Here is a 12,778-nt window from a genome sequence, read left to right as displayed (position 1 = left end):
ACGTACAGTAACACACGTTCCTAACACTTCATAATAATTTACGAATAATTCATCTAATGAATAACTCTAATCGGACAATAACGCCAACTACCTCCTGATGCTGCGGTATAATTATAATCAAGTCGTTTTGTACGCTACCTATATATAGAGGTTGCTATTTTTCCTATTATAAAAAAAAAACCTTATGTTGTCCACTTAAAAATGTAAGACCACAAAACACGTAAACATCAATGTTCAGTTTGGGACAGATTAACAAAGTATAGCGGAAGAACACTTTGTAATGGGATATACAGGTATCTTTAGTGGCAATGGTGCTGTTCTTAGCTGGGAATAATGAATAGGCACGAGTGAGACAAGTCAATTAAATGCCTCCCTCTGCCGGCCCATTTCAGGACTGCTATTTCTTAAATCAACGGTGTTACGAGTGACCGTATTAACTTACTACCTCGGGATATATACGAACACACGCCTATAGCACACCTGCACAGCTCGGATTGTGAGGGGCTTAACTCATCGTTTGAATTTTCAGTGGATTTTATCTCAGATCCGTACAATGCACTGATTCGGTTACCGAAAGTGTAACTTAAAATGTACCGTATGAAAGTGAACGATTGGTAAGCGGTTCCTACAACGTATGAAAAAAACTGCAACTGAAGCCCAAATTCGTGACTCACAGATCTGTTTTATCGCGGTAAATGTTTTAATTAGTTAGCCTTCATCCATCCAGATTTAGTTCGCTTTTGGTCTAGATGAGGGTCGTTGCCCACGGACGCACAATTCACACTCGTCTAGCACCGAAATCTACAGCTTTGAAGCTGCGAAGAATGTCATATCTTATTTGGACACTGTCTTCGATGTTCTTGACTTCACGAACACCAAGTTAATTAAAAACATGATTTATTCAGTGGACGGACGGGCGGGCGGGCGGTTACCTGTCATGGCGAAGCCCGCGCCGCGAGGAGAAGCCGTTGAGACCTCCTGAGGGGGCTCGAGCTCGGCTCGACCCGTTTCCGTTGGGCTCGAGCGGTCAGCGCTGGCGCTGCCGTACATCCGCGACGGCCTTCATAACGGGGCGCTTTCCGTTTTTTTTTTTACTCCTCTTAAAAACCGCCAACTTAACCCAACTTCGCTCCACATCTCTCAGTTTTCCGCCGTTGTGTCATGTTGTGTTCGGTTTGCGGACTACACACTGTGGTGATCTGCCTGATTTTAACACATCACCTCACATAACTTACACAACGGCTATTAGGCTTGAAACCCGTGTAAATCTGAGTTGTAAGGGACGATATTTGTACTCTAACCAAGTAATCCTTAAACTATTGACGGCCCCAGTCTCGGCTAGCGTGTATTTCACATCCTGTTCATATACTGTAGCAGAAGTTGTTGAAGATGATACGCGCCAGTTGTATACCACCACGCTCAGGCTCAAACACAGCACCTGTCTGGGTCAAAATCTTTATCTTTGAAAACTATCTACAACCTAAACGCAGCACTCGTCGGCGCAAGCGACCCCTCTGTTACCCGCAAAAGGGTAAAAAAAACAGTATTCATAAAGCAAAGGCGAGTTTAAAGGAATGCAGGAGTAAAGCGAAGTCGAAATAAACTGCAAAAGCATTGCACTTTTCCATAAACGTATAGTAGGCATTTGTCCATCGTTCTTAAATGGCAAAAATAGCCAAACGATTTTTAACCCTCATACTACAGTTATTCCACGCGGTGGTTGTGGGCTCTTGTAAAAACGTCTTTGTTAAGGAAGCAAAGAAACACAAATTCAGGTAGACTGCGGAACAGTTTCAGAATTAATTCATTTATTTAGATGCAGACCCTACAGAATGTCAGTATTTTATCAAATAAAAGCCAATGTAACGTTGAAGAGGCCGGTGCCTTCCCCAAGAGCAAAATGGCTCAACCACGTGTTGGTCTCTAGTGAGTATGCAGGGCGAGAATATTGAAATACAGGAACTTAAGAGAGTTAAGGAGCGAACGTATTGTGCAAAACTACCAACCATGACGTGGAAACGCCCTTGAATTAGATTTAAATAAGACTTTTAACCCATAACTAGTGTGTAAAAGATAAATACATGTGACCAAGCTTGAATTTAGATGCCAGTGTGAGAAACATGAATATAAAAATAAAATGGCGGAAGGCAGAGGCTCTTATTCGCGCACTTCCTCTTCCTCCGAGTCGCTGATGTCATCGTCAGAGATGTCCCAGTCGTAGCTCTGCTCCTCGCTCTCGCCCTGCTCCTGCGCCTCGGGGGCGGGCTCGGTCCCGGCCCCGGCCCGGGGGTCCTCCAGCTTGGCCCAGGACACCGCGTCCGCCTTGCGCAGGGTCACCTCCACCTTGCTGGGCACCATGCTGGCGAAGCTCTGGTCGACGTTGGCCACCTGTGCAGGGAACACCCCCAGCTTTCAGCTGCGCCGTTGGCCACCCCGATGCCACAGCTCAAGGGACGGGCCTCTCAAAAGCGCTGCTCGCCAGCCCCCGAGCTCTTTCACTGCTAGAGTTTATTTACTCAGATCTGTGTCCATCGCCTCGCCTTTTCGGCGAGAAGCGGTTCGATGCGTTTCGGAACTGCGCCCGACAGCGTCCGTTTAGAGCAGGGCTGTCCCCGTTCTGGCCCTGGGAAACATATGTGTCCGTGGGTTTTCATACCAATCCAACTCTTGATGAGCTAAACCCGCTGGTTACTGGGTTAACTGGATCGGTTTCAGCAGCTTTTTCCTATCTGTTCAAGTGGTGCTACTGCAGGGAGGCAGAAGACAGGCACAGACGCAGTGACCGGCCCTCCGGGACCAGAATCGGACAGCCCTGCTTCAATCTAAGCCCAATACAAGAGGATAGGCTCAGGGCTCCTGGTTGTTTGTTTTTTTCCCCCAAGGGAGACAAAATGGATCGGATACATGTGCCACTAATATACTGTACACGGGCATTAATATTATTCCTCGGTGTAGTTTTTAATACTCAAGAACAGCGAATGGAGGTTTACATTAATGGATAACATCACTTTCTCCTGAAGGCAGCTGACTCCTGGGACCAGAGACCAGAGAGCCGTTCCTGGCCATAGCATTGTGGGTATTAGGAACACATTAGTAGCTACTAGTTTCTGGTGTCCCTTTAGGCCTTCAGGAGCCAAGAGAGGACTATGGCAATTCGAAGAGTGACAGAGATTAGAATGGGTTTACTCTGCTTTGGAAATTGTGATTCTGGTACAGTCATATACGGGAAGAACTGGAAAGACAAGAGACTCACCCCCCACAGGTGAAAATCTTTGTGAAAGACTTTATCACCCTCAAACTGGATGTGAACCGTCATCTGGTTGAAACAAAAAACAATTAGGCAGAGTCAAAAGATAAAAACCAGGATGAGAATGTAACTGACTAATCTGGAAAAGTAGTTTGCCTTACTACAAGTGGCCTGAACTTCACTTCTACCTGAGTGGGACTCAGGTGGAGTTCCACAGAAAGATATTACATCATTTCCTGTAATGGGATATTATCTAGAAATACATGGCTATCAGTTGTTATTTTTTGCGTCAGTAAATAAATATATTTCAACAGTTACCTCATAAATGACATCTCAGAATCTCAGATTACTGATTTATTCTTCGTGGATTTCTCCGACTTCCAAAACAGGCACCTTCATTTTTAAAACGATAAGTTAACTCCTCTTGGAAGACCGAAATCCCTCAGCGGAAGTGTTAAAATGAGGTTTTCCCTTGGCCCTGCTTAACGGGAGCCAGCCAGTTTTATTCCCCACTTACCACAGTGCGGTTAGCTTCGACATACGACTGGTCTGGCATGGCGTTCTTGGCGTACACTGTGACCACCACTTGGCTGCTTGTCTGATGCCAGTCATACCGACACGCCACGGTCTTCTTGTCCTGCAGTGGAAAACGGGCACCTCAGTACAGCACAGGGCAGCAGGCAGACTGCCGGAGCCGAGCCGCACCAAGCTACGGACGAGATGGAGAAAAACCCATCACCCCTGCCTCTCACACCCGGTCCGAACCGCACAACCAGGGCGTGTTTCCCAGAAGGGGCGAGGCTGCCGGCCTGTACCGGCAAGGCCAGCTGCTCCGGCAGTGCCTCACCTGCCTGGGGACCCATCTGTGTTTGCCGGTGCTGCAGCCCTTCTGGTCCAGGAAAGCGTTGAAGTCGGTCGTTTTGATGCAGCAGCAGCTCCAGTACTTGTAACTTGGAAGGACACACAAGGGACCCAGAGTTAGAGGGGGGACAGCCCTGGGGTCTCTCAGACGGGCGCTGTATAAATGGCCGACCCTGCGCTCTGACCCCCAGCTTCTCTCTCCCCGTCTGTGTGTCTCATGGAGAGCAAGCTGGGGTCTGCGTAAAGACGAATTCCTAATGCAAGAAATTGTATATGGCCAATAAAGTGATCTGATCTTATCTGATCTTACACCCTGCCTATCGAGGGCTTGCGCACAGTGGCACGGCCCAGGGAACTCCTCAGCTTTCACAGGACGTATGGCCATCCATCTCAAAAGAAAGCCGGAGATAAGTGTAACACTGCAGATATTTTCCTTTTTTTTCCTCTGACGTTTATAAACAAAAAGCTCAGCCAATGTTTGTTTTCATCAGTAAAAAAAGGCAGAATAGAGTATAATCTTCCGTGGTGATCTCACAATTAATTGTGAGGAGCAGTTTTCTTTAAGATTGCAGTCTAGACAAACACATTATGCAAACAATGTATCTGGTCTCTTCTTTCAGTGATTTTGCACGGTTGGATGGGGTGTCAAATCAGCAGATCTTACCCCTCGTGGAAGACGGGGACCCCTGGGTGGTGGTTGCAGGGCTCAGCGTCTGTCTTCGGGCCGTCGTAAATCTGAGGGCGACAGCACAGGGGTCAGCAAAGCCTGAGCTTACGCACAGCTGGCCCATGCAAGAAGGACCAGAGTGCCCTTAACGGTATGAAAATGAAAGCACTGTACGCACAGGTGCAGTTGGTGAGGTCGCAGAGCCCTGTCAGCATAGTGAAGGGCTGCAAAAAGCCACAGCACAGTTCAGTGAACATTTGAAGACCGGTTTAATCTATTATAAAAAGGCAATTTTTAGAGAACATCAGCACCAAATCTGCTGGTGTTCATTGATGCAATCAGTTCACCATCATCATATATACCATTATTTCCCGTAATCAGACAATTAAAAACTTGTGTCAATTAAAAAAAGTGTCATTTGTGTTGGATGCCTCAACTTTATTACTTGTTTTACCACGGCTTACCACATGGTGGAGACAGAGATCCACCACTTTCCCATTGCCTCTTAGATCAATACAGTGATCGATGTGGCGAACTGTCTGCTGTGTTAGGCTCCAGTGGTGGCACGGCAGGATATATCTTGCACGTGTCCACCAGTCCAATGCAGGACACAGACATATCAGCACTATTTAGAGCAGCCAAATAACGCGGACAGCTATCAGTGCACTCTGGGAGGAAACCAGAGCACCCAGCAGAAATACACACACAGAACAAGCACACCCAGTGGAAGGGCCACCTACTCTAGAATCAAACCCAGGACCCGCCGGCGTCAGGCAGGCATGATAACTGTCATGCCATTATGCCACCCCGACAGAGCAAGCAAGTTCTCTTCAATCACGTGACACGCAGTTCCGCAGAAGCTGTTAGGGTGCTGAGCAAATCAAGGTTTTTAATCTAAGTAGGTTTCAGCAACTATTAAAAAGAGCACCCTGCCAAGAAGCGCTCATCTAATCACTTCTCATTTTTGCAGATGTAAGATATGAACTATGTTTCTGTATTTAGCAGTGTGGTAGTGGCTTCGCTCCTGCATCATGCACTGAGATTTCGGTTTCCTTTTACACTACAAGAAGAGGGTGGCTAGTCAGCACGCCTTGTACCAGACAAGCATCCAAGTCCTGGTCGCAGCGCACACCAAGAATACAGAGCTAGACCAGTCCTGAATAGGTCTGTGGGAAGCAGAGAATAATCTACTTACTTACTAGTGTATTTGTCTGATGTATGTATCCAGACTGACTGACATGCACCCTTACGTTTGTTTTATACAGCTGGGAATTTTACTGGAGGAGAAGAACCTTCCTCAGGGAGACGACAGCAGTATCTCGCTTGGGATCTGAACCCACAACTGTCCAGTTACAAGTCCAGGCACCTAACCACTGCCCCACCCTGCTGCTGTTACAAAGAATAATGAGTAAGTTCGGTTTAAGTTCAACTCTCCGCTGTGTAGCAGCTCAGAACTCCTTTGAAAAATGAATGATGATAATTGCGTGTGCACAGTGCTTTTCCGCCCAAAGGATCGCAAAGCACCTCACCAACCGGAGGGCGCCCCACTTCCTCCAACCCTGGCAGCAGGGCTGCACAGCAGACCAGACCGAGAAGGGAGAGGTTGCTTCCCCAGCTGAAGTAAGGGATCATCTTGAACAGATCAGATTGTTCACCCTTAAAAGTGGAATTCTGCCAGGACCCAGTGGTTAACATTCCTACTCTTTCTAACAGTGCCTTGGGATCTTTAAAGACCAAACAGTAAGGACTGTAGTCCAACATCTCATCACCTTATTGTCGTCACACTATGGCACTGGTATAGTTATTCTAGTAATCGGGTTTAAGTTTATTGACGTAGCAAATGACATCGTATGGGAAGAGCGCCCTCTACTGGCCCACCAACACGACTTCCAGCAGCAGCCTGGCTTTCCTTCCAGCTCCCCCCTTCCTAGTCCTGACCAGGCTGAGACTCGCCCAGCCTCCGGCAGACGAGGAGAGCTGGCCACACGGGGGGTCAAGCTGCTGCCTACACGGAAAAAGCCCTGCAGGTCCGGAGAAACGTTCGGAAGCCGCGCCCCTTCGGCGGGGCGTGCACATTCCCGAGCAGCTGACCTACAAACGCGGAAAAGCAGACCCTGGGCCTCCCGCGTCATCCCGTCACACGAGGAAACCGGTCCACTCCGTCACAGTGTCCACTCCATCCACTCCGTCACAAACCGCCGAGGAACAGTTTCCAACCAGCTGAGCAGCCCCGAGGCTCCCCCAGGCTGCAAACCACAAGGCCCCCCCCCCCCCCCCCAGTCCCACCCACCGTTTTGCACCCGGCGTTCTTGCACCTCGTGCCCTGGGCCACCCCTGCGCCGTCTGCGGAAGAGAAAGAGGAAAGAGGGAGAGTGAGGGAGGGGAGGAGCAGGAAGGGCAGCAGGCAAGTTGTGAAAGAGGGGGCTAAGCACAGCACAGGAGAGACGCAAGGGGGGGGGGTTATTCTGCCGTCACATATCCTGTTTGTCCTCGGCCTTTTTTGTTGACTACTGGCTTTCAGAGATTTCCAGTACCTGATAAGTACAGCTTGGAGCAGTAGCATGTCAGCACTTCTGGTGACCACAAAGACACTAGAGGACCTGGGGGGAGGGCTTCCAGGATATATCTTTAAATTTAGATTAGGAAGCCCTGCACGTGTACGTGGACATCTCTGTAAATCCACAGCATTTAACTGAACACGGCTCTCCGCCTGTAGAAGCTCTTGTTACCTTGCTGGATCGTCTTCTCCGTCTCGGAGATCATCAGTTTCTCCAGGGCTTGTGTGAGAGACTGGGACACCTTCACCGGCAGCCTGATCTTCGGCTCCTCAGAACTGCAGTAGGGGGAGAAAATGCAACGCTGACTTCAATGCAAGACCACAGCCCAACGGGTGATATAAGCTCCACGGCTCGGGATTCACTCTAATCTATAGGCTCCGCGTTGGGGACAACACGAACAGTGCTGTAGCGCTGGCATGGAGGAGAGTTTGGGGCAGAATACGAAACCCATGGTTTAAACTGCAAACGATAAACGAAAACATGTAAATCTGAGGGACTCTCTTGCTCCAAAACCTTCTTGAATGCCACGCCAGTTCTACAAAGGAACATGCTAAAAAGCTGAGATGCGCCATCGCTTCCTTAATTGCTAAAAACGGAAAGACCTGCAGATTGTTATAGAAGCTGTCCACCCCAGAGTGGGCAGATCGAGTGGGTAGAAAACTCGCCCCCCCCCTCTGTTTCTGTCTTCCGTCAGCTGCGGCGCCCCCTGGCGGCTACCTCGGCCTCTCCTTCTTCAGCGCCTCTGCGGACTTGGGCCCCGTGAAGATGATCTCATGCCCCGCGTGGGGCCGGAGGTCGTCGGCTTTGTTGGACGTCACCTCTGGCCGCAGGGGTTCCTGGGGCTTCACATTGCTATGACGACCCCGGGCACAACCCTGCGGGGGGAGGGGGGGTCAAAGGCCAGAGGAGAAATGAAGGGAAAGTCTGAATGCAGCAGCGACTGTCCGAGAGCATTCCTGGACCGGTCACCCTCAAACTGCTGCTAATGCAGACGCACGGGCGTGTTCCAGACTCCAGCTGTTGGTACTGTATTGCATGCAGGAAAGACACTCCCTGATCCAGCAACGTCTAGGTTTCTTACAGATTTCTGCTGTTGCAATATAGAAGAGTAGAAACCAGGACAACCGGGGCTCATCGTTACCTTTATAGACAGGAACTCTGAAAAGTCAGTGGTCCTCTTCCTGCAGCACGACCAGCCCTGATGAGAAACAGATAAAACGTTCAAGTTACTGAGGCAGTGGAGTACCGTCAAGGTTACTGTTGAGGGCTTTCGTTTCACTGGCGACACAAAGTCACCTTTACCCTAACAGATGTTTTCAAGTGTCCTAAAGGTAAATTTGAAACATGTATAATAAAGATGTTAGAATTGATCCAGATACTCATTTGTTGCTTTTTATTTGCTACTCAGGATATATCTGTCTATGAGAACTGGACCAATGTATTTGATTTTTTAAATTTAAGCTGTGATGCCTCATGGCACAGTACAGACACATCGAGTTCCACACCACAGCGAGAGCCGGGGACTGAGGAAAAGCTGGTTTCTGGTGTGACACACGACTGAGGAGGAAATAGAAGATGGTAATCACACAGAGCTCCAAGCAGCAGCCTCTCAGGGCCCCGGTATCTTCAGACCCAGACGTGACTGAGCTCCCAGAGTCCTCCTAATCTCTAAAGCTATACATCACTCTGACTCACAGCCCAGTTCTCTGCATGTCCAGACCAGCGCCAGCCTTTTCTCCAACAATGTTCTGATGGAGACAAATGACTTTAGAGCATTTTTCCTTATTTTCTCTTCAAATCCAGCTGAGGTTTTTTTTTAACATAAAAAAAGGCAATCCAACGATTTATTTCTTCAAATGTTACTGGGCTATGTGCTCAATAAATAGCCGAAGGACTATCCACCCCTCACTGTGGCTGACAAGTGAGCTCAGTTCCTCTTTCAGTGTAGATGCACTACAGCAGAAGTGGTTGATGAGTCAGGACTGAATTACAGTTGAAAATAATTAGTCATTGATGCTTCCCTCCAAAGTGACAGAAGCAGACTAAGGTGAGGGGTGGAGGATCTATACATCAGCAGTTACAGTAGTCACTTATTGAAGACTCATTGGTTTCACATCTCCCACAAAGCCTGGAGGTTAAACAAGTCAGTGACCAAAGCCCTTTATCATAATACCAACCACTGTCGGTGTGGTTCACATACTGATTGAACAAGAGAATGATGTGGTACTAGCTGATGTTCGCTCACAGTGTTACAACTCCTGACTCTGGATTTCAAAAGAAATCCTCAGTTGTTTTTTTTCTTGCAATAGCAGCCAGGATCGTCTTCAATAAGGGCCGAGCACTGAGACCTGTTCTTACCTTGGCGTAAGGTCGGAGATTTGAACCCACTGAGTACTGGATGCGTTGGGGGTGTCAAACTTACCTTCAGGGCATCATGGAATATAGGGACCCCAGGGTGATGGAGACACACATCTGTAGGGCATAGAGACAAGAGACCCGGTGAATAAGTGATGGGATTGTGCCACCCATTACAATTCAGCTGCTGGGTTTAACGTGTTGTGGTAACGGTATACAGCATTATGATAGTTTTAAATGGCTATAGAAATTGTATTGCTGTTGAAGCCAATAACCCTGATTTCTCTCAAGACACAGCTTCAGATCAATTAGCTATTAACGTCATTTGGCCCTTCTAGAAGGATTGTTTTCTTATATATATATATCTTGTATAACACCGGAATAATCTCAAAAGTATTGCAATTATAACACTTGTAACTCTATGCCTGTGCTGGAAGCACTGATGCCCTTGCATCTGTAAAAAAAAAAGTTGTTTGTGATTAAACGGCTTCTTTTGTGAATAACATGTCCCTGCGATTCTGTCATCATGCGCAGACCGCAGGTAGCTAGGAATCAAGTTTTGAGGAACAGAAAGGAAAGTCTTGCAGCTGCTGGAACAGGGGGCCGCGTGGGAATGAGAATCGTATCCGAGAGCTCTGCCAGCAGAAACAGGCAGAGGAAGACCAAGGAGAGGAAAACCTTTTCTCCCTCCAGTGCTGCTGTATGGTGCCTTATGCTCAGCTGAAATAAAGGCCCGATGATCGCTTCACCTCTGTGGCCCGGACTCGGATTCTTTCCCCAGTCTCCTGAGTAGGGGTTACCCTCCCCCTTCTGCTTTCAACACCTTACTTTGGGGGCAGAGCACGTGCTGGGTTTGGGGTTACTGCTAGGCCTAGGGCTGGGGTAGTGTGGTTGTCAAGGTGTCTGGGAGCAGTGAAAGGAACCCAGAGGTCTCCCGCTTGTCTTCAGCACACTGCCTGTCCCCCTTCTCTCTCTGAGCTGACCAGCTGGTCCCAGCTGTTCGCAAGAGCAGGTGGGACAGGCTTCCCGGAGAGATACTGACTCAGGCGACTGGGGACAACTGGCATGGACAGGACGACCTTATACAGCCCGGCACATCACGGTAGCCCCCCTACAGCCCGCTCCTCTCTTCACTCCCAAAGATAAGCTCTCCGTCTTTGCCCGACGATTTAACGGATGGTACACTCAGGACTTCTGTGCAGACTTCTCTCAGCGTGTTTCTCCCCCAGCTTCCAGAGAGCTGTGTGCTCCTCTCGCGCTGCTGGAAGCAATAACGTATTTCACAGGCTCCCCGCAGGGCCCACGTCCTGCACATGACTCATTCCCTGACCGGGAAGATGGATCACAGCGTTTCCCTGACGGAATCGGAGAGTGAAATTCCCTTTGATATCATCAACCACGCTGAAAATATCACACAAAAAAGAAAAGCTTCCTAATATGACGAAAGGATTCTCTTCACCAAGCCACGTGAAAGGGTAGTTTATTAACGAGAGCGTACAGTTTGAAGTTCCAAGAACTCGCCTAAAAAAAAAGTTTGAGATCACAATCCACAATCCCTCACCACCCTGTTGCCCTAAAGGCACGCGCACCCCAGCGGCACGGACAATCTGTGCCCCAAAACTACACGGTCCCGGACTAACTCCTGCTTGTGGGACTCAAAAGTCCGAAAGGCTTACCGTCCGAGTTGTCCTCTGGGTTAAACCTCTCCCCACAGCCCTTGTTGTAGCACAGGACGGCCATACTCTTCTCACAGGTGATCCACCTCGCTTCTGCAGTCTTCCTAGGGAGAGCAGCCCCGCGCCGGTTAAGAGCTCCTCTCCGAGCTTTTCCAGAAGCTTCTCCTGTGGGCCTGACAACACACGGAGTTCCCGAGGAACGTCTAGAAGCAGGAAGGACAGTGGTGCTCTCCCGTCAGAAGTCGGGGCGAGGAAAGCACTCCACAGGCCAGCTGAATGGAGGGTAAAAATAGACTCGCTCTCTCGCTCTCCCTACAGCTGTTGCGTTTTATCTAGAGGGAGAGACGTGCCTTCACTCCTAACTGGCACTCGAGGCAGGGGTGGGGGGAGGGAGAGTTTCACCGTCGGAGGAGCAAAGTTTCCAAGTCAGGTCTCTGCTGTGACCCACAATCGCCAGGCTGGAGGTCCAGTCAGATCAGTACCCCCCCGTCGTGTTCGGTACCCACACTCATTCTAGCTGGGCTCTGTGCTTGACCCATCCTTCACTGAGCCCTCAAGCTGCCTGGTAAGAACCTCTGGAAAGAAAGGCTCGAGATTTCTTTTCAGTTACTTGAATGCAATTGTTAAAAGACAACCCCCTACATGTCTAGGAACCAAGCACAAAGAGTTCAAATTAAACCAAGTTCAATTATGGGAGTTATCAGCATAAAACCATAAACACCTCCGGGCCAGGATTGGTGTATGTCAGCGTCATAAGAGATTTTGAAAGGTATTGAGGTGACTCCAGAGGAAGCTTTTAAAAATTTAAGTCAAGAGTAGCCTTCAGGCAGGTTGCAGGTGGCTGCTGCTGTTTTGACTGGTTGGCTTTTGTGAGTTTCCGTCGCCAAATCGCACTTTTTACAAATACAGACAGAGCATTGCGGTCATTTACCTCTCCATCCCTGGTGCAAATGTATTCATTATTTTCAATAACGTCCAGTGTCATGTTAATTTACGTGAGAAATTGGCTGAAACTTCTAAGGCCCTGGACACAGCCGTTTAAATTCAGTAGTTACGTACATTTAAAAAAAACTTGCCATCTCTGAGGATCAGATTAATCTCCAACTTACAGGAAGTTATACTCTGCAGACTTGAGAACAGTTCAGTCACAGGATATCAACAGGACGTGAGGCTGTGGTGCCATTTTTCGTGCGATAGTTGCAGGTCAGGATTTATAATCTTGCTTGGCCTTTGAAATGGGATTGCAGCACGCAGGAAAATATTTTTTAAAAAGCGGTGTTTGGTAAACCATCAGGGACGAGGATGTAATAGAAACATTTCCAACTTTTCCCCCTCAGAGGGCTCCAGGAGGACTGTTATGGACACCGAGCGCTTTCTCTATGGCCCGGTGAGCTCTGAACTGCGAGAGGCACAG

General features: G+C 48.6%; 1 protein-coding gene across 1 annotated transcript; it reads right to left on the bottom strand.

Moving 5' to 3' along the window:
* Nucleotides 1-1,788: 1,788 nt before the first annotated feature.
* LOC102687965 (cysteine and histidine-rich domain-containing protein 1) lies at nucleotides 1,789-11,840 on the bottom strand. The gene is made up of 11 exons (XM_069193620.1): nucleotides 11,365-11,840; nucleotides 9,756-9,805; nucleotides 8,475-8,531; nucleotides 8,051-8,208; nucleotides 7,505-7,608; nucleotides 7,066-7,118; nucleotides 4,773-4,843; nucleotides 4,095-4,197; nucleotides 3,765-3,884; nucleotides 3,254-3,316; nucleotides 1,789-2,388 (listed from the first exon to the last, which is right to left on the bottom strand). The coding sequence occupies exons 1-11, from the start codon at nucleotides 11,426-11,428 to the stop codon at nucleotides 2,158-2,160; spliced, it is 1,074 nt and encodes a 357-aa protein (XP_069049721.1). The 5' UTR covers nucleotides 11,429-11,840; the 3' UTR covers nucleotides 1,789-2,157.
* Nucleotides 11,841-12,778: the final 938 nt, after the last annotated feature.

This window comes from Lepisosteus oculatus, chromosome 8, assembly GCF_040954835.1.
Source record: "Lepisosteus oculatus isolate fLepOcu1 chromosome 8, fLepOcu1.hap2, whole genome shotgun sequence".
Classification (NCBI taxonomy): Eukaryota; Metazoa; Chordata; class Actinopteri; order Semionotiformes; family Lepisosteidae; genus Lepisosteus; species Lepisosteus oculatus.
The sequence above is the reverse complement of the archived record's forward strand: the minus strand, read 5'-3'. Positions and strand labels throughout refer to the sequence as shown.

What these genes read in the sequence shown, in the direction of transcription:
- LOC102687965 (XM_069193620.1), bottom strand. Translation starts at nt 11,428, where the DNA reads ATGGCCGTCCTGTGCTACAACAAGGGCTGTGGGGAGAGGTTTAACCCA. An exon ending in CCCAGAGGACAACTCGGACG is followed by an intron (nt 9,806 to 11,364) that starts GTAAGCCTTTCG and finishes TATGCCCTACAG; the next exon opens with ATGTGTGTCTCCATCACCCT. An exon ending in AAGATTTTCACCTGTGGGGG is followed by an intron (nt 2,389 to 3,253) that starts GTGAGTCTCTTG and finishes TTCCCTGCACAG; the next exon opens with GTGGCCAACGTCGACCAGAG.